The sequence below is a fragment of the Lactuca sativa genome, chromosome 4 (assembly GCF_002870075.4).
Source record: "Lactuca sativa cultivar Salinas chromosome 4, Lsat_Salinas_v11, whole genome shotgun sequence".
Classification (NCBI taxonomy): Eukaryota; Viridiplantae; Streptophyta; class Magnoliopsida; order Asterales; family Asteraceae; genus Lactuca; species Lactuca sativa.
In genome coordinates this window covers 38,962,605-38,984,561 of record NC_056626.2, presented here as the reverse complement: position 1 = coordinate 38,984,561, position 21,957 = coordinate 38,962,605, and the positions used below count along the sequence as shown (strand labels likewise).

Below are 21,957 nucleotides of genomic sequence, written 5' to 3'. Positions count from 1 at the left end.
AGGACATGTAAAAATATGTCTTTCTATAATTAATTAAGGGGTGTGTTTGAAAATTAAAAAAAAAAAACTCCTAAAAAGCTAGTTTAAGTAGCTTTTCAAAAAGCTAGCTTATAAACTACTTTTTGACATACCAAACACGACAACATAAAAAAGCTCGAAAAATAAGCTAGTTTATCAGCTAGATGTGGCGCGCCAAACACAACCTTAAATAATATTTATGATATTAAATCACCAACATGTAGTTTGAAAAAATATGTATAAATGCAGGTATTTATAAATAAATGCGTTTAATTTAAATTTATAAAATAATAATAATAAACAAATACAATAGCAGTATTTTTTAACATTTGGAAAAAAAAGTTGATTGCTCGTGATCATTCGTAGCCGCATCCCCCCACAAGACGACTACGCCCCTAGGGTGGTGGTCACACAAGGATACATCTTCCGCATCGGACTATAAACATAAGTATGTCTTTCATACCGGAAACCCTTATCAGGATGTTTCCTTTCCAAAAAAAAAAAAAAAAAAACAAAACAAAACCTTTTCTGGTACCAAATCTTTCATGTATATATGTTGATGTATGATTATTTTTTATTTTATCCTAACAAACAAACATAGAAGATAAATAATATCTATTCTTTTTTCCGTATGAATTCTAAACATCCTCCTAAAAAAACTAAAAATATGATTATTCCTTTAACCATCTATTGGATGAAAAAAAAAATGGTTCGGTTAACCTAAAAGGTAAAATCGGTTAGTCAGCTTTTAGGTTTCATATATTTTAAAGTTTGAACACCACTAAAAATGGGAGCATTATGTGTCTTTCACCAGGGGCTGTAGTCCTGTACTCTGTGCATAAGAAAAAAGTACCCGAGTGTACTGAAATAATAATATACCCAAGTGGAAATGGATTATTGTCTGGTGGCCCCACGTGGCCTACAATGGAAACAGACATTTCCATACAAAAATATCTGCCAAACGACATCGTATTGTTGAAACCATACAATACATCATCATTCGTCCCTGATCCACCCCTCCCTACACAAACTAAAAAGCTCTGTACATGTGTTTAGATTTAGATTGATTCCGTTTCAGCCCGTAGAGTAGAGTGCCGTTAGTTGAGTTAAACCCAACCCAAAGTCATTTACACTCGGCCCAATCAATATCCAAAATTCCTGTTAAGAGGCAACCTAGAATCTCATCTGTTTACGGTTGATGTTTACGGTTGACAGTTGACAGTTAGCCATTTTGTGTGTGTTCGCCGGTTTTGGATTCAAAAAACTTTGCCACAGCCTGGTAAAGATTTTCTTCCTCAAAAGGCTTCGATACGTACCCATCCATTCCACTTCTCTTACACTCTTCAAACGTCGCATGAATCACATCCGCTGTCATCGCCAGTATCGGCAAATGCCATTCAATACTCCCTACTACCTCATTCGCCTCCCTTTCCATCATCCGTATACGCCGCGTCACCTCAAAACTGCAACAACATCAACCATCATAACAAACAAAAAACCAAAACACTGGTGCATAAATTGACCAGACACTGTGCAGACACTGTGCACAGTGCACTGTGTCTGGTCCATTTGTGCACTAGTAAAATATAGTATTACTATATAATACTACTGGTCCATTTGTGCACCAGTAAAATATAGTATTACTATATAATACTACTGGTCCATTTGTGCACCAGTAAAATATAGTATTACTATATAATACTACGTACCCGTCCATTTCGGGCATTTGAATATCCATGAAGCAAGCATCAAAAGCATGTGGTAGCTGAAGTAGAGCAAGGGCGGCAACACCGCTTTCGGCACACTCAACCGCAGCCCCAAATTTTTTTAGGGCACCGGCGGCAACTCTCCGGTTTACTCTGTTATCATCAACCACCAAAATTTTCTTCCCACAAAGTAACCCTCGAAGATAAAAAGACCCTTTTGCCCTGGTTTCGGCCTTCTGCCCTGTTCCCAAAACCTGCTGCAAACAAGCTGCCACCATGCTCGCTCTTAACGGCTTCCTAATCACAGTATCGGAAAACCCGGCGGATTTTAATTTATCGAATTCGGGAGTCGTTATATTTGTTGCTAGAACCATCTTTTTAGGGAAATTTTGAATTTTGATCATGCTTTCGTTTAATAACCATGTGTCTTTCTCGATTAGAAGTAGATCCGGTTTTGAATCTCCCAAATCCTCCGCCGTTTTTATGGTATCAATAATTTTAACGATTATACCGAGTCTCTGTAAATGGTATCGTGTCACTGCAGCTCTGATTGGTTTTGAATCGACCAAGGTTACTTTCAATCCTTGAAAGGAATTCGGAAGATCGTCATTGTAAAGGGATTTTTTCACATCGCCATTTTTGCAGGTTTTTAAAGCGACAGTGAAAGAAAACGTGCTTCCGATTTGTGGTCGGCTAACGAAGCTTATCTGACCACCCATTAATTCAACCAAACATTTACTGATACTCAATCCGATTCCGGTTCCGCCGTAGAGTCTAGAAGTGGAACTGTCGGCTTGCATGAACGGCATAAAAACGAGATCTTGTGCGTGCGCCGGAATCCCAATTCCGGTGTCTTCAACGGAGACAATTAGGTTAACAACGTTTTCAATTGGGGCTGCTAATTGTTTAACAGTGTCCCAATTGTTTCGATCATCGGCGGCTTCACAGCCGCTTAAAGTTTTGAAATGGGACCCACACCCGTTCGATTTAGCCATGTCCATTACTACAGCTTTGGAATGATCGGCGTGATGAACTTGAACGAATATATGTCCTTTTTCTGTGAACTTAACAGAGTTTCCGACGAGATTCGTGATGACTTGTCGGAATCTTCCCGGATCTCCGATGACAATTTGTGGGACTTTATCGGAAACAAGAACTGCCATCTTTTTGATTTCCCAATCACAGATAACGATAACATAATCAGATTAAAACAAACAATAATTTGAAAGAAACGATAACAGATAACAAGATAATCTGGTTTTACTTTTACCTCGATTCCTTTGTGTCGAGATTTTTCAGAAAATAAAGAGAGAACATCGTCGAGAATGGAGCGGATATCAAAGGGGACGGATTCTAGGTCTAATTTTCCGGCTTCAATTTTGGCTCGATCGAGGACCTCATTGATCAATGCGATTAATGCTCTTCCACAAGCTTGTGCAGTTTGAGCGTAATCTCTTTGGGTTGAACTTAATTCTGTATCTAGAAGCAATGCAAGCATCCCTATGAACACAACACATATGTGAAGTTAATGTTATTACATTTACATAATTGAAAAAATACAGAGATGAGTTGATGAAGGTAAGTGGTGATACCAAGGATGCCATTCATGGGGGTTCTGATTTCATGGGAAACAGTCGCAAGAAACTGTGATTTAGCAACATCAGCAGCTTCTGCTCGAACTTTTAATTGTTGCATCGTGTCAAAATCATCTTCAACCTGAACAATATGAATGGCTCCCGTGTAAAACATGTAGCCAGCTAATATCACAATCACATAACCTAAAGTCGCAGTTGCAAATGCTGTTAATGATATCGGTGCTTTATGAAGATATCTGCATAAAATCTAGAACCATTAACATTTAAACCAATCACCACTTCCTTTTTTTTAATAAAAATGGAGATGAAACACATACCTACAAGTCATTTGATGCTTCCTAAACGGATCACCAAAATCAAGCATACTCACTCGTGTGTGTGACATGTCACCATCTTCAGTTTGACGCCCATATGTGATCAATGGATTTGATGTATTTGTGACATCAAAAACTTTTACAACAATTTCTTGATTTTCAGCAAGTTGCCCTAGTAAATTTTCTACTAGTGACTCAACATCAAAAGCTCCACCTAGATATCTGTTTATATTTATCCCAAAAAAAAAAAGATTATAGATATCTGATTTTTTTTTTCAAAAATCTTACTACCCATTTAATTTCTCTTATTAAAATTGATGAATATTTGTGAAAACGGATTGTTGGATTGTAAGGGTAAAATGGTCAAAGAAACCGAAATTTTACCCGGCAGTAGCTGCGATGCGTTCTTGAACAGATGCGTTTGGTGGAAGCTTTGATTTGTACACAGGAAATGTCAAAACTACCCCTAGATGATTAGAACCAAGAAGTTTGAAAGGGCTTGTGAGCACTGCTTTCCCAGTTGCTCTAGCCCTCAATATGTTCTCTCTGTCCTCCTATCATCAAATTCGAGTTTCTTAAATTTAACTTCCAAGGGTATATATTTTAGATTTTTATATTTATGAAATATAATTATTAAAAAAAGTAAAAAAACATACCTCGCCAGACATCATATCTACCAATTTAAGATAGGAAACGGTTTCTTGAGCGAAAATTACAGGGGCATATTCGTCACGAAACGGCGAGGGCTCTTTGGTCATTGTTCTTATGGTCCCATCATGTTGTCTCTCGAGTTCTTCTCTCTCGTAATTCATTACCCTTTGTGCATATGCAACTCCACTCAACAAAGGTCGCTCGAATGCTGTTCTTGCTGTGTATTCTGCAAATGTTTCCTGGATCCGAAAAAGAACAAATTCAATCACAAAAAAAGAAGAAAAAAGATAAACAAACACACATTAATAATGTTCAAACCTGATCGATTACTGATGGGTTCTTGTAATAATGAAAAGTCGACACCAGAACAGCGAGAGCATGTACATGATTTACACTAACCCTAAATTGATCTTGCAACATTCTTGCCCTTTGATCACACATACTCACTAAACCCTCTTCGATTCTCTCTTGATGCCCTGCATCTATGCATTTGTAAACATAAATCGCGACAAATCCAAAAGAAATGATCCATAACGCTAAGTATTTTCGTTGATTTGTTCTTGGGATGTATGATTTGTACTTCCTTTTTGTGCCCAATTGCTGTTCATTCAAACTCACTGCTACTAAGTGATGGTGGCCTTGCATTTTTACACCCATCTTAAATTCAACAACAGAATTAGAAACCTGTTTTCTCTTGCTTCAATTGCTTGTACCTTCACGCTTTCCTGTTGTTCGTCTTGTTCGGTTGTTCATCTCCTCATTCTTGCCACTTCATGTTTTCAAGAATCATCAGTGACGAAAAGGGATTTGGATGTTATCTTCAAAGAAGTACTTTTTTTTAAACAGAATCACTTTCTTTACTCAAAAAAGAAAAGTGGTTTACAGATTTTGTTTTCTTTTATTCAAGAAATAACCAAAATCCCACTTAAGAAACTCTATGAGGTACAAGAATCTCCCTTTCTTTTCTGTAGATTTTCAGTGAGAGAAGAAAGAAAAAGAAGAGAACCCCACAAAGGAAATGTAAAGAAAAGAAAATTCCCAAGATCATATCAAGGGAACAACAAGCATGGTATGTTTGAAGAAGCCCTAAAAACATGCATAAAGGGCTTGAATTTAAAGAATTTTGTGTGGTTGATAAAGGGTTTGAATAAGATTATTGAAAAATGGGGTCTCTAATATTAATCATTTCTTCACAATACACTCCAGACAAATTAAAGCACACATTTACTGTTTCCTCTGTAAAATCTTTAATATATTAAACTAAGCAAATCAAATCTTAGCTGAACTTCAAGATTCTTGACCAGAAAAACACATACAAGTAGAGAAAGAAAGCATATTTGGAAACTTTTGTGAAAATACAACGAAAAGTGTACTCAATTTGGTATAAACAGAAGTCATATAATAATGGGTGTTGGGAAAATTAAAGAAAAGAAGGTGCAGTTTGGCTAAGTTACTTTAAAAAGCAACTGAACCAAATTTTGATGATTTCTTTTGAAGATACGGTGTTGTCTCCCTCTCTCCTAAAAAAACAAATTCGAAGACGAGACATTTGAAAAGCTTGAAGTTTCTCCCTCAAATATATTTTGACAACAAATTAAAAAGTTAGCTGAAGGAAACTTAAATATTAGTTGTTAGCCGATAAATTTACTCGTGAAAAATAACACTTGCTAAATAAAAATTAAAATAACATATATATATACACACACACGGAAGAAAAAACAATTACATCCTCTTTTCCAATAAATTGAAATAATTTTGTCACTTGTCATCTCTTATATAATAAATTTAAATTAAATTATATTCATGTGTCATTATCTAGTTTTTTCATTTTATTAAATTTTATATAATACTTAAACGTAATAATAAATATATATTCAACTCATTAATATAATTTTCTTTATAAGTTTTAAATTTCTAAATTAAATCCAATTATTTTAGTTGTTTATTTATTTAAACTATTAGTTAAATTTAAAAGATAGATAAACACTTTAGTTTTAATAATTAAATATTTTACTTTTTCTTATAAATTTAAATTCTATAAATTTTTAGATTTTCATGTTTGTTTGTTTTTTTTCATAAACTCACGTAATACATAGATCTTACAACTAGTATATAATAAAGCTGGGTTGCATCTGAGCTCACATCGGTTGGGAAACTCTGTAGTTAAACGTTCCTGGGCGAGAGCAATTCAAGGATCGGTGACCCCCTGGAAAGTTTTCGTGACGGAAGCTCAAAACGGACAATATTATGATACGTGCCAAATAGGATGTTACAATTGCTCAAAATATAGTATATTTCATCAAATTAAAAATAAATATTAGATAATTATTAACAACTTTTGTACACGTAGTATAGTTTTGTCGATAAAAATTTGGGGAAATGTTGTTGTAGTACAATTAACTTTTTGTTTTAGTTCGATTTGACAAACTATGTTTTTTTTTGCACAATAGATGTAACGCCCCGTCCTTGAAATATCTTTTATGGGTATTGGGTTTTATTCGAAAAGGGTTTTCGGGTTGGGGTGTGTCGCTAGAATCGTAGGTCTTCTCGTCATCTTTATGTGGATATAAAGTTCGTCAGGAACGAATTTATGATGGAGGAGATGTTGTAAATTAAATATATTGGCAACAATGGTCCCTAAGGGGGAATTTTAGCAAAGGGGTCTCATGCATGCCAAGCATGCATGCACGTGTTTGGCTGGGTACACCCAGCGTAAGCTGGATGTACGCCCAGCGTAATGGAGTAAATGAACGCGGAGGTCTCTCGACGTACGCCCAGCGTACTGGATGTACACCCAGTGTACGTCTTTCATCCAGAAACACTAAATTTGGGGCCAACCACTATATAAGGAACATTATGGTTCCAACCCTAGCCTCTATAAGCACTCTCCTATCCTCAGAAACCCTAGATAGCCATCCTACCTCCATTGTTGGGTGTGTTTGACCTTGGAAAGCTTGTTTTGGCAAAGGAGAGTCTAGAAGAAGAAAGAGGAAGTTGTCAAAGAAGGATTTGAGTGGCTGGAGCTTGTAGATTTGGAAAGACATCATCTTTTGAGGCCCTTTTGAGGTAAAAAGTCTCTGGCTTGGCAATCATAATGTGTAGATCTATGTGCTGTGAAGTTTTGACATCATTCTTGTCCCAAAAACCTCATCTTCATGCATGATTCGAGTTGGTTGAGATTAGCTGTCCTTTTAGACCTTAGGAGAGGTCTTGAGTAAGAAAAATAAGGTCCCAAGGGCTTTGGTTGTCTCATATGTGATATAGATAGGTCTTAATGGATTAAGACCTTAGATTAAGAGCTTTATGGACGTCCCAAGTAATAAAGTTTGAGACTTTATGAATCTTAGGCATATTTGGTCTATGGATCTGAAGTTTGGGCTTAAGAGCTTAAGCCACTAAGATCTGATGAGAAGTTGTAGTTCAACGGAGTTACGCCCCGCATAAATGGGAGTACGCCCAGCGTAATGGGTCTGTGCCTCGATCCCAATCCGCGAGCATCGTTGTACACCCAACATACCAAGGAGGGTATGCCCAGCGTACTCCCTCTGTTGGGTTTTCATTTTGGGCCTTAAGAGATTAGGTTGTTATTGGGCTATTAGAGCTTGGGCCGTGACTGGACATTATGGATGGAGTATTTTGGACTCACTAATTATTATGGACCTTGGATCTAGGCCCATTTGGTGAGGTGGGCCCAATTTAGTAAATTGGGCCAATATTGGGTTTTGCTTCGAGCTTTTGGTCTTTGGGCCACTAGTGGGCTTGAGAGCTTACCTAGTGTTGGGCCTTTCATATTTTGATTATGGGCCTTAGTCTTGGACCAAATTGAGTTAAGGGTAAATTGGTCAATTTAGCCTTGGAAGGATATTGTGCTTGGACTAATGATTGTTTTGCTGCTTCGGATAGTTCGGGATTTTCGGTGAGGTGGTGATTCGGGAATCTGCTTCTTCAGTTCAAAGTTTCGGCAGTTACGAGGTGAGTTATCCTCACTATATCAACAGGGTCTAAGGCACCAAGGCCGGCCCTTTATCGGATGGAAATTCGGGTAGTTGTTGTTATGTTATTACTTTGTTATGTTTGCATCCTGGTAGTTAGGATGGTATATGTTAGAGACCTGGTTAGGGTCGGTATCCTGGTTTATAGGATGATGCTATGCTAGTGACCGGTTAGGTCGGAATCCTGGTAGGGATGTGCTTTGTATGTGATCTGTTAAGATCGGTTTGCTTAGTTGTGATTTGATATATGATTGTATGTTTATGTGCACATGGTTGTTGGACTGGGGTTGGGTTGAGACGGGTCCTGCTTTGTGCTGTAGGCCAACATACCCAGGGCGGACCGGTTGTCCCGAAGGCCCAGCGAGCGGTCCGGATAGGCTGAAGGCCCCGAAAGGGCGGACCAGACGTGCCGAGGCTCAGAGAGTGGACCAGGCCGACTGAAGGCCCGGTGCGGGCGGACCAGTCATATTGTAGACTCAGAGAGTGGACCAGGTGGATTGAAGGCCGGTGCGGGCGGACCAATAACACTGTAGACTCGATGTATATGGCTAGACTCGGAGGGTGGACCAGGTGGACTGTAGGCCGGTGCGGCGGACCAGTCACACAGTAGACCCGAAGTGCATGGTTGTTCTGTTCAGTGTTATGATATGTTATGAATTGTGTATGGTATTGTGGTTGGTATTTTGGGGGTATCTCACTAAGCTTTCGGGCTTACAGTTGTGGTTTAAATGTTTCAGGTACTTCAGGAAACCGTGGCAAGGCAAAGGCATGATCGTACCTCTCCTCGTGTTTTATGTGTTTATGATGTGATTCTGGGAAATACTATGATAATAAATGTATTGAAAACCTTTTTGTAATGCCTTTATGAAATTGGGTTGTTTTTGAAAAGTTTAAATTGGTTGGAATTTTTAGAGTGTTACAAGTTGGTATCAGAGCCTTGCTTTGAGTGAATTGGAGGAACATTCGTGTGAATCCAGTCTCAAATCAAGGAGAGTTTTCAAAAGAGATTTTAAAATGGTTTTCAAAAATAAGTAAAGGAAGACGCAGAGGTACGATCAGCCAGAGCCAGTAAGTAACCCCAAAATACCATACAAGTTATTTGTTTATGAGATATGATAGAACAACATGCTAGTACTAGGCTAGGGATCTTTAGGAATTGCATGATAGAGTTGCCTGATTTATGATGCCTACTAGCCTAGGGTTTCTTTCTGTATGAGATTCCCAGTGTTTCTCTAGGAGTGAGGGTTGAGTGCTTGTTATGCCTGTTCTTCACTAGGGTGTTGTGATGATACTTGATATAAATATGGGTAGGTGTGGAAGGTAGTATGGGCCCGTACTACTGAAAGCACAGGACCCATACGCGTACCAAGGAAGTCACAATCCCTAGGGCTGGGTTAAGAGTCGGTTCTCGGGTTAATGAGAAGCGTCTGATGTTTTGCGGTAATTTCAGTATGGTGGTTACGAGGCATGCTGGGAGCGGATCCGGGTCAGGATCGGAAGCAGGAGGAGGCGGTCAGGGTGGGTCAGCACCACCCGAGGTTATCGGTCAGATGAGCACAGACGAGTTGGATGCTAGGATTCGTGAGATCCTGCATGATGAGGTTGCTGCTATGTTCCGGGCCGAGTTGCCAGAACTGTTTGGGTCGATCAAGACCGCCATGGTTGAGTATTTTGATGAGCGTTATGCAACTCTTACAGAGACGGCTGCCGCCGCGGCTACAACGGTTGTAGCAGCGGCAGGGGGAGGAGCCGATAGAGGTTTTCAGTATCGGGACTTCGATAATACGAAGCCCCTACCTTCGATGGGGTTCAGGATCCGATTGTTGCTATGCGATGGTTGTCAGATGTGGAGGGATGTTTCTTCACATGTTCATGCACTGCTGATCAGAGGGTGAGATGTGCTCTAAACCTGTTGAGGCTCGGGGCGAAGGATTGGTGGAGGTTGACTACGGGGTCATATTCAGATGCGCAGAGGGTTGCGGTTTCATGGGATCGGTTCCGGGAGATGTTCAGTACCCGTTATGTTCCACGGGTTGAGAGGGAGTGGTTTTGTGACAACCCCATTTTCACGGCCAGAAAAGACCGATTTTGTTTATGCTTTATAAAATTCAGAGTACTTCTTTTCATAAAAATGTTGTGGAATTTGTTCCCAGAAAAACACAATAAATACGTTATTAAAACATTTTCGAAGAAACGTATTTTATTCATTTTAAAACATTTGGGATGTCATTGTCAATACAGAAACATAAGCATAAACAGAACTTACATTTATTTACACTAGTGATCTACATCTCTTTAATCTCTCAGTGTAATGTGACTTCATATCAACACCTGTGATATAAATAAACTGAGTGGGTCAGGTTGGGAAACCTGGTGAGTACATAGGGTTTTCAACCCACAATAATATAATTATTATGTTTAAACAATCAAGCAATTAAACGCAATTACCCATCCCCATTATCTTCTTTACTCTTAAGGATCTACCCTAAGAATCAACTATTTCTCGTTCATTCATTCCTAACGATTATCCTAAGGAATCGGCACGAAGTCCATCGTTACCAAAGCTTATAGATTACAACTGGTGAAGACGTAGTCCAAAACATCTGGTAAACACTTAGTTCAAAAGTAACTAGTGAACACACTTAGTTCAAAATACCTAGTGAACACACTTAGTTCAAAGATACGTAGTGAACACACTCAGTTCAAAATACCTAATGAGCACCTAGTTCAAAAACACCTACAGGTTACGAGCTTACTAGCGTTCCACCGGACCGTCTAGTATCGCCTATGGTCATCATCTATACTCCACTAGATGACTGGATCACTGACAACATTGATGTCTCCCATCGTGTTATCACAAAACAACTATTTCATCTACCCATGTTTTACCCAACAGATTTTGTAGATATAAAATACATATACAGTTTAAATCATTTAAAACATGTATAGAAATCTTTCACCCAGCATAGACAACAAGTATTCAGATAATATGCACACATAGCACGTAATTTATATAAAATACTTCATATCTATGTGTAAGATGAAAGTAACTATGCACTCACCTGAGAAGGTGGTGACTCGGTACTCGGACAGCGCTTCGTTTACTATAAAATAATTTCCTTCAACGAAACCTAGTATTATTACCACTAGATTTTAGTCTAATATTTACCGTGACTAATTATTAGTCTTATTATTATTATTATATAAGCATTTAAACAATACTTTCCAACCACTATGTACAGACACAGGCCAGACATAAAACACCGGAGGGCATGACCATTTTGGCATATAACACTTCTGAAATCCAACAACCATATGCGGCCCTTTAAACCAGATTCCCCGTACTGCGAGTAGTTAAAAAGATATTATAACGACACTTATATAAGTCATAATAATAGCTCAAATATTTATTATAAATTTATAATAACAATACTAATTTTAAATATAAACTATATTTAAAATAGGGTAAGCATAACTTACTTACAAAGGGATTTTAGCTAGGAGTCGGGCTCGGTAGGGGCAGAACTTCGTCGCTGAATCTTTCTAAGAAAGATTCGTACAACGCTTCAGCGCTCACCTTACTATACTAAAACTACAGAAAGAGAAGTTGAATCACGAGGGACCGAAATGCTCGGGGGATAAGGAGAGAAAGACTCTTGAATCAAGAGAATGGTGCAAGAAATATGAGAGTCCAAGCCTCTTATTTATAGTAATTGAATTTACAAAAACTACCCTCCATAATTACTTAATGACCTTATAGTTATATAAACAACTAAACACCCCTTTATAATACTATTTTAAATAGATTTAACGATATTTGCACTAAACTAATGTCGAAAGAACTCAATATTAGTCTTATAATGACCGCATCGTCGATACCTTTCTAATGATATATATATCTATATATATATATATATATATATATATATATATATATATATATATATGTATATATATGTGTACATATATATGATTTATACTTTATTTTAATACGTAAATATGCTATTATAATTTGTAAGTCGTTCATACAAACTCCGTTTTTGATATTATTTATATCCACGCGTAGGTGGAGACGTACTCTACAACTTTCGTTTAGACTCTGTCGGCTAATTTTGACTTTATTTTTAAAGTTATATTTTTAACAGGCCGGGACAGTATTGGTCCGTTAAATCCTCATAACTTCTTCATCCGACGTCCGTTTTTGCCCATCATTTCTCTCGTTATGCTACTCTTAACGACATCTTCGATTCTTGTTCAGGTCGTGTCGGCTAAAAATCGCTCGATCTAATATTCGAATTTCGGGCTGTACACTACTAATCCGAAACTTCGAAAAATCATAACTTCTTCATACGAAGTCAGATTTGGGCGTTCTTTTTATCGAAGTTCTTAGTTTAACATATTCTATGACTTTCGTTTAGAGCGCCAAGGCTAAAGCTCGCTCTATCGTAAATTCACTATTTACACCTCCCGGAATCGAGTCGGTTCCGTCGCGAAACTTCGACGGGTCATAACTTCTTCGTTATAACTCGGATTTCGGCGTTCTTTATATGTACGGAAACCTAGTGGCATATACTACAACTTGGTTCAAATTATTTATAAGCTTCTGTCGAAAAGTCGTTTTCGACACTTATTGCCTCTAATTTGACTAGCCCGGATCTGCGGGCGTTACAGGTTTGGCTCAGGAGTTCTTGGAACTGAAGCAGGATTCAGAGTCAGTGACGGAGATCACCAGGATGTTCACTGAGAGGGCGATGTTTTGCCCGAAGTTTTCTTCGGAACAGGCTTAGATGTCCCGATATCTGAGTATGCTCAAGAGGGATATCAGGCAGTTTATGTCTACGCAGAGGTGCGAGACCTTGCTGGAGTTGCAGGAGGCCGCAAGGCGGCGTGGGTTGGAGATTGAGTTACAGTTGAGAAAGCAGAGACAGGCCCCGGTGCAGTCGCAGCCAGCGTCGAAATGGTCCAAGACTGTTGATTCTAGGTTGGGAGATCAGGGCAGCCGCACTTGTGGGAAGTGCGGGAAGGGTCACACTAGAGTTTGTAGGTCCAGTGGTGCGTGCCGTAAGTATGGGAGAGAGGGGCATTATGCGAGGGATTGTCGTCAGTCAGCCCCGGTTCAGGATATGAGGATTTTTATCAGTGTCATCAGGTTGGTCACATGAGGGCCAACTGTCTGCAGCTTGCTGCAGGACCGGTGCAGGCTCTAGCACTGGCCACTTTAAGGATTACAGGTGGAGGTCAGGGTGGAGCAGAGCCCCCGAGGGCTCAGGGACGTGCTTTTCAGCTTATAGCAGAGGAGGTCAGGGCAGAGCCGAATTCAGCTACGGGTATGTTTCCTTCTTGATATATTGTTATCTTATGGTTGTTATGAAGTATTATATCTGCTAGTCTTGTTCGCATAATTCATGGTATTGCATTCGTTCGATCTTTCGGGTTTATTGTATTATTGAGGAATCGGTACTTAGGGGTTGAAATCGGTTAGTATCCAAGGGATTAATGGTCAGAATTTGGTTGTATGGTCTTGTTGTCGGGTATAGCAATTGTGTTTTGAGAAGTATTCAGCGGGGAGTCGAACTCCCTTAGAGTTCGAGATGCGCAATGCCGGAACGTGGTTTTGTGGAGGTTGTTCGTTTAGAATCAGTTCAAGCATAAGAGAATTTGTTGAGTAAGAATGTTTAAGTGATGCCGGTTGGGTCACCGGTGGTTGGTAGTCAGTGCTCTAAGTAGGGAGAATTGGAAAATTTTCAGGAGGATCGACAAGTATTTGAGGTTGATTAGCTGTTTGGGATTCGACAGTGTTTCAGTCAGCTAAGAGTGTAGGCTGGTATGAGTGAGTGTCAGTCAAGTGGGGACCGAGAGCAGACCATGGTTATAGGAAAGGTAGTGGTTGATGTGAGGCCTGGGTTTAGGCCATGGAAAGGATTCCGGGATCGAAACGAGAGTTCGGAACCCCTAAGGGGCTAGAACAGTATGATCGGGAAAGATTCCCTGGAAGGGTAGTTGGAATGATGTATGATAGCTGAGCGGACCGAGAAGACTGAAGGCCGAAAGGCGTACCAGTCAGGTCAAAGGCTTGGGAGAACAGTCCAGACAGGCTGAAGGCCCAGAGAGGCGGTCTAGACATGTTGAAGGTTCTGAGAACGGTCCAAACAGGCTGAAGGCCCAGGAGGGCACTCCAGACATGCTGAAGGTTCCGAGAGTGGTCCAGATGGGCTGAAGGCCTGGAGCGGCGGTCCAGCCATGTTGAAGAGTCTATACGTGTTAGTGGAAGGCAGTGCATGGGCCTGAGAGTCCTTGCGAGCAGAATCAGAGTAGGCTGAAGTTCGAGAATAGCGGTTGCTCTACATGGATACTGTAGAGTGGAGTTTAGCTCAGTTTCACGCGTAGGCGCGTAAAAGTTGTTGAATGGATTTCTAGAAAGGAAAAGGTATGTAGCTCCGGAAGGAGTGTGGGTTCCCCGTTAGGGGAGAAAGTGGAGTGTATATATATATATATATATATATATATATATATATATATATATATATATATATTAAGCTTGTAATCATATAATAGTATAGGGTTGAATTTTAAACTTGTAAAATTCTAGGGTTTGAAATTTAAATTATTCAAATTAAACTTTTAATCACAAAACTTAAATTTCAAAACTTGAGGACAAGTTTTAAACTTTTCAAAACATAAGGATCAAAAGGCAAATAATGTAAATCAACAATTAAATTATCTTAATTTGATCTTATTCAATATTACTTGCAAAATAATTAACCAATTCATTTCAAATAATCAATTATTATCACATAAGGAAATTATTATTCAACTAATTGGTAATTATCTTTTTGTTTGGTCAAGAATATACTTATATATATAGTTAAAATCGGATTTTAATGACCCAAAACAGTTAAGGCAAGTTTCCTCAAGAAAAACAGCAAGAAATCCCGAAACTCCCTCTTTCTGACGCTCGAACTCGCCGAGTACCCACTATGGACTCGCCGAGTCCACAGTGGAACTCACTGTGTTCCTCAGGCAGAAGACCAAAATTCAAATTTTACAAGCAACAAGAAATTAACCAATGCATCAATTCAATAGAAATCAATTAAGTCTCTGATACCACTGATGGGTTTGAGCCATAAGAACTTTCCTATGGGCACATGCAAACCCTAATGCTTGGATCTAGGTTTCTCTAATTGAACATGCATTGAATCCAAGACTTACAATACTAGATCTAATGTAAACAATTGAATCAAATCATATGTAATTGGATCTAGAACAATACCTTAGATTACTTGCTTGATACTTCTTCTCCTTAGAGCTTAGAGTCACAATTGTCACTCCTCTAATGGCTTACAAACACCAACTAGCAAGAGGATGATATTGAGAGAGAGGAGAGAGGGTGAGAAATCATCCCTAGGGTTCCTTGCCTTGCATGAGTGCCGATTTCCCTCACCCTAGGGATCTATTTATACTATGGGATACTAGGGTTTCACCTTTAACCCTAATTGAATAACTTAGGCCCTAAGCAATCCAAGATCCTTCTAGATTCTAGGCTTGGAAGAATTTAAGGTTCCCTAACCCTAAATTTCGTCCACCCCATTACCCATAAGGATACATAGCCCAAAACACAACTATCACACATTTGACAGTTTATATCCCTTTATTCAATTAACCTCTTTAAGTCACTAAATTAATTCTTAATTAATATATGACATATATTAATCAAATAACAATATTATTCCTTTAATATATTATTCTCATAATATATTAACAATAATATCTCTTCTCTCTTAACAAATCATCATGTCAAGTTGCTATGGTGAAGGCAACCCAAAAGGACCATGCATAACCGGGTCAAGTACTTACCACATATAGTTACAACCTTAGACACTAATCCAACAGTCTCCCACTTGGATAAGTCTAGTAACTATACATGCAAACACAAACCGATTTAGCAATCGTAGCTCTCTAAGACGCTGTCAACTCTGATCTTATCAATCTCTTGTCCTTTAGATAAGGGATCGTACAATCCTCTGTTTAGATATTGTGCTGACAATCTTATGGAACTTATTGTCCAGCATTTTGGTTTCTCGATCTCAGATTCATTCGACATAGAACTTAATTGAACACATCAATTCAGTCCTGACCGGGCCCGACACATAAGTCAAATCAAATCATCGAGCGGCCGTGATATCGCTTTTACCCTCTCAGAATAAAAGTAACAGATAAACTTTGACTTATATGTATTTACTTATCGACTAACCAACTATACACAACAATGCGTTTTATGACATCAATTTACTGATGCGGTTTCGCATTATCAATGTACAACCAATTAGTAAATAATAAACCATATATCTAGATTTTAAGACCATATGATATTATCGTCTTGCGATCACTCGTGTCACATTCCATAAAGTGATTCCAACAAGCGCGGGTTTATTCCAATGCTCAAAACTTTTTCATAAGCACTCATGAATGTTGTAGCAAACCTTTGTTATGTCTAATAACCTTTTAGACAATCTACACACCAATTCATGACAATATTCATTCATACCTACTTCCAACATATGAACGATTGTGGACCATTCGAATAATTCGATTATTCTTAATAACTTAATTATTCAGGAAGTCAAAACATGCAAAGTGAAACAATAGTTAAACAATTAACATAAGACAATATCTTTACCCATAAATAATACTCCTTTATTTAATCATCAAATGTCAATTACATTTATCTATTACATGTTTCAAAACTATCTAATCTAAACTAATATCGTCTTTCAGCCCAATGCTCCTAGCGTGCTGCAAATGCTTAACCCTACTCAGTCCCTTCGTAAGCGGATCTGTTGGATTATCCTCTGATGATACCCTCTTCACTACGAGGTGTCCTTCTTCTACTCGATGTCTAATAAAGTGATACTTTCTGTCGATATGTCGAGATCTACCATGATCCCTCGGTTCCTTGGTCAAGGCAACCGTTCCCTCATTATCACAGAAAATTTCCATAGGCTCCTTTATGGCAGGCACAACTCCAAGATCACCAATGAAGTTCTTCAACCACATCGCCTCCTTTGACGCTTCGCTCGCTGCAATGTAATCTGATTCACACGTTGAATCAGCTACGGTTTCTTGTTTGCAACTCTTCCAAGTTACTGCTCCTCCATTTAGGGTAAAGACCCAGCCCGACTGCAAACGATAGTTGTCCCTATCGGTCTAGAAGCTGGCATCGCTGTACCCTCGCACCTTTAAGTCATCACTTCCTTCGAGGACTAAAAACCATTCCTTGGTCCTCCGAAGGTACTTAAGTATATTCTTGACTGCAATCCAATGAGCTCTGCCAGGATTCCCTTGATATCTACTGACCATGCTCAAAGCAAAGGCCACATCAGGGCGAGTACAAGTCATAGCGTACATGATTGAGCCAACTGCGGAAGCGTAAGGTACTCGGCTCATCTCAGCTATCTCAGCTTCGGTACTCGGACTTTGAGTCTTACTCAACTTGGCATTACTTTGTATCGGTAGTTCTCCCTTCTTCGAGTTTTCCATACTAAAACATTTTAGTACCTTATCTAAGTAAGTATTCTGACTAAGTCCTATTAGTCTCTTACTTCTTTCTCTCACTATCCTTATTCCCAAAATATAGGAAGCCTTTCTGAGGTCCTTCATAGCGAAGCACTTCTCGAGCCAGGACTTTACCTCCTGCAGAGTCGGGACGTCGTTTCCTATGAGCAGTATGTCATCGACATACAAAACGAGAAAGCTAACTATGCTCCCACTGGCTTTGACATATACACATGATTCATCTTCGCTTCGTACAAATCCAAACTCTTTGACTTTCTCATCAAAGCAAAGATTCCATCTGCGAGACGCTTGCTTAAGTCCATAAATGGACTTCTCAAGCTTGCACACTCTATTTGGATGCTTCGGACCGACAAAACCCTCTGGCTGAGCCATGTAAACATCCTCAGCCAACTTCCCATTAAGGAAAGCGGTCTTGACATCCATTTGTCATATCTCATAATCATGAAATGCAGCAATGGCCAACATCACCCTAATAGATTTTATTTTCGCAACTGGTGAGAAGGTCTCATCATAGTCAACTCCGGGAGTTTGAGTACAACCCTTCTCAACCATTCGTGCTTTGTACATGTGCACATTCCCATCCACGCCGGTCTTCTTCTTGAAGATCCATTTGCACCCAACCGTCTTACGTCCGGGTACATTGTCAACCAAATTCCAAACTTGGTTGTCATACATGGACTAAATCTCGCTGTCCATCACCTCTTTCCATTTTGCAGACTCCGGGCCTGCCATAGTTTCCTTATAGCAATTAGGTTCATCTATATTTATTAGTGTAATGTCACTAATATACGTGTCCCCTTCGGTAGTAATATGAAAACCATACAACTGGGGTTGAACTCTAACTCTTTCGGAACGTCTAAGAGGTAATGACTCGTCAATTGGTTCAACCGGAATTTCCTCCTCGGGTTGAGCGCCAGCGGTAGAGGTTCCTTCATCGCTCGACTCTTGAATCTCTTCAAGATCGATCTGCCTCCCACTGTCTCCTTGGCTTATGAGTTCTCTCTCTCTCGGAAAACTCCTCTCCTCGCAACGAAGACAACATTGTCACTTGGTCTATAGAAGAGATATCCAAAGGATTTCTGCGGGTAGTCGATGAAAATACATCGCTCACTTCGAGGTTCGAGCTTGTCATGAGTTTCTCGTCTTATGAAAACTTCACAACCCCAAATCTTGATATGTGCCAACGAGGGAGCTTTCCCTGTCCACATCTCGTGAGGTGTTTTGGCAACCTTCTTTGTAGGGACTCGGTTAAGGATATGGGCGGCAGTCTCTAATGCATACCCCCAGAATGAGATAGGTAGTGAAGCACGACTCATCATAGAACGAACCATGTCCAACAAGGTTCGATTACGCCTTTCTGCCACACCATTCAACTGCGGTGTCCTAGGTGGCGTCAATTGCGAAACTATCCCGCATTCCTTGAGATAGTCGTGGAATTCAAGACTTAGGTACTCTCCTCCTCGATCGGATCGAAGCATCTTGATTTTCCTGCCCAATTGATTCTCCACTTCATTCTTGAACTCTTTGAAATTTCAAACGTTTCAGACTTGTGCTTGATTAAGTAAATATACCCATATCTACTATAATCATCGGTGAAAGTCACGTAGAAGCGGTTTCCATCCTTTGTGGTGGATCTAAAGGCCCACATACATCGGTATGTATGAGATCCAATAAACCCTCACCCCTTTCACAAGTGCCAGTGAAGGGTGACTTGGTCATCTTTCCAAGTAAACAAGATTCGCACGTGTCATCTTCCCTAAGGTCGAATGACTCCAACACTCCATCCTTTTGGAGTTGGGCTATGTGTTTCTTGTTGACATGTCCGTGACGACAATGCCACAAAGATGCTTTATCCATACCACTGGAAGAATCCATACGCAACACATCATTTCCTAGGTTATCTACAACCATAACAGTTTCATAAATTCCATTACAAGGCATTTCTTCAAAGTATAAAACACCATTTTAATAAGCATAAATAGAACCATTCATATTATTAAACGAATATCTAAATCCTTGTTTAAACAAACCATGAAAAGAAATTATGTTTCTTTCCATATCTGGCGAGTAGCAACAATTATTTAAATCTAAATTCAATCCATTACTAAGCACTAAAGAATACACTCCAATCTTGGTAATAGGCGACGATCTTCTGTTCCCCATGATTAGATTTATTCTTCCGAGCTCCACATCTCTACTTCTTCCTAGTCCCTGCAAATCAGAACAAATGTGGTAACCACATCCTGTGTCAAGAACCCAAGAAATAGTATGGGATGAATTACTATATTTAATTGTGTATATACCTGCAAAAGATGGCTTGATCTTTCCATCCTTGATGGCTTGCAGATATTCTTGGAAGCTTCTCTTCCAATGCCCTATTTTGTGGCAATGATGGCACTCTGCCTCCTTTGGGTTAGGGTTGGGCTTAGAAGGATCAACCTTGGTCCCACTAGAAGAGGAACCATCTTGGGACTTTCCCTTGTGGTGGTTCTTTCAAGAAGCCTTCCTCTTCTTGCCCCTTCCCTGCCGAATTGCCAAAACAGGAGCAACAGACGGATTGGGAGATTGTGAAACAGACTTGTCCTTAAGATTGCTCTCAGCAGTCCTTAGGAGCCCTTGGAGTTTTCTTAGGGTGACCTCTTCGTTGTTCATGTGGTAGGTCATCCTAAATTGGTTATAGCATGAGGGCAAGGAGTGGAGAACAATTTCGATAGCCAAATCTTCCCCAAAGTTGACATTCAACTTGCAAAGACGATCGACATACCTTTGCATCTTTTGCAAGTGCACGATAAGAGATTCTCCAATTCCCATTTTAGCAGTGATCATATTCGTTATGATCTTATAGCGTTCTTGCCTCGCGCTTTGGTGGTATCGCTCCATCAAGTCTAGATGCATCTCATAAGGATACATGTCCTCATAGGAGTTTTGGAATTCGGTGTTCATAGTGGCTATCATGATGCAATGGACTTTCGTTGCATCGCGCTCATGTGCCTCAAACACAACAATTTCTTCGGGAGTGGCGGTTTCTGGATTGATCTTCTCGAGCTTCTCATCGAGAACATACTCCTTGTCCTCGTAATGCGCAATCGTGCGAATGTATCTTATCCATTCGCTAAAGTTCGATCTATCGAAAGTCACTTTTTGACAAAGGCTCATTAGCGTGAATGAGCTAGCAACATCGTTGTTAGTGTTTGACATCCACAAATAGAAAGGACAAAGTTTGATTAGAATTGGATCCCTAATTAAACACCCAAAAAGTAAAATTAGGGTTAGGACCCAACAACATTATTTACATATTAGAAAAGGGATACCGTAATCCAACATGCAAATAATTTGGAGGTAAGTGAATGACGATTCACTAATTCATCACCATGAAAAACATAAGCTTTAAGTTTTAAATGTATTGAGAATTCCTAGATTTTGAGATTCATTGAACTTTTCAATGGCATGTTTAAATCTCGATATGCCTCTCTAGTTTGTGACTGGGATACCGAGAATCACGAAGCGGGTGTGAATGACCATGCAAATCTACATGGTGCCTTCATTGTTACAATCACTTATTCGATGTGCCGGTAAACCACACACGCTCCATCGAACTATGACAAACAATGAATCACCCTTTGCCACCTTTTCTTAGAACCAATTAGTGTGCCGGTTAACCACACACGCTCCACTAACATCTAAACAAGGATGCAAAGTGTAATTTCATGGGATTGCATCAATTCACTTTTCCTAAAGTAACTAAGATTGTGAATTTTATAAAATAGTTTAGTTACTTTATAGATTCATTATACTTATTAATGAGGAGAGAGAGTTGCCCTATCCTACCCGTTCGGCTAACGACCCTCCACCGATCAAGCAAGCGGTGGGTGTGAGTGTACACCCATTAATCGCCATTTTATAGGCAGCATCCTTATACCCACCTGATAGACCGGCTTCGTGAATGAGGCCTACTAACGGTAAGACTAGCATAGTTTTACTCATATATATATATATATATATATATATATATATATATTAAGCTTGTAATCATATAATAGTCTAGGGTTGAATTTTAAACTTGTAAAATTCTAGGGTTTGAAATTTAAATTATTCAAATTAAACTTTT

At 39.3% G+C, this 21,957-nt stretch overlaps 1 protein-coding gene across 1 annotated transcript; it reads right to left on the bottom strand.

The window, feature by feature from the left end:
• Positions 1-878: 878 nt before the first annotated feature.
• LOC111917732 (histidine kinase 4) lies at positions 879-5,858 on the bottom strand. The gene is made up of 8 exons (XM_023913396.3): positions 4,603-5,858; positions 4,290-4,523; positions 4,018-4,187; positions 3,637-3,855; positions 3,317-3,555; positions 2,995-3,224; positions 1,728-2,887; positions 879-1,481 (listed from the first exon to the last, which is right to left on the bottom strand). Exons 1-8 carry the CDS (start codon positions 4,939-4,941, stop codon positions 1,241-1,243), a joined length of 2,832 nt encoding a protein of 943 aa, XP_023769164.1. The 5' UTR covers positions 4,942-5,858; the 3' UTR covers positions 879-1,240.
• Between the last annotated feature and the right edge of the window lie 16,099 nt (positions 5,859-21,957).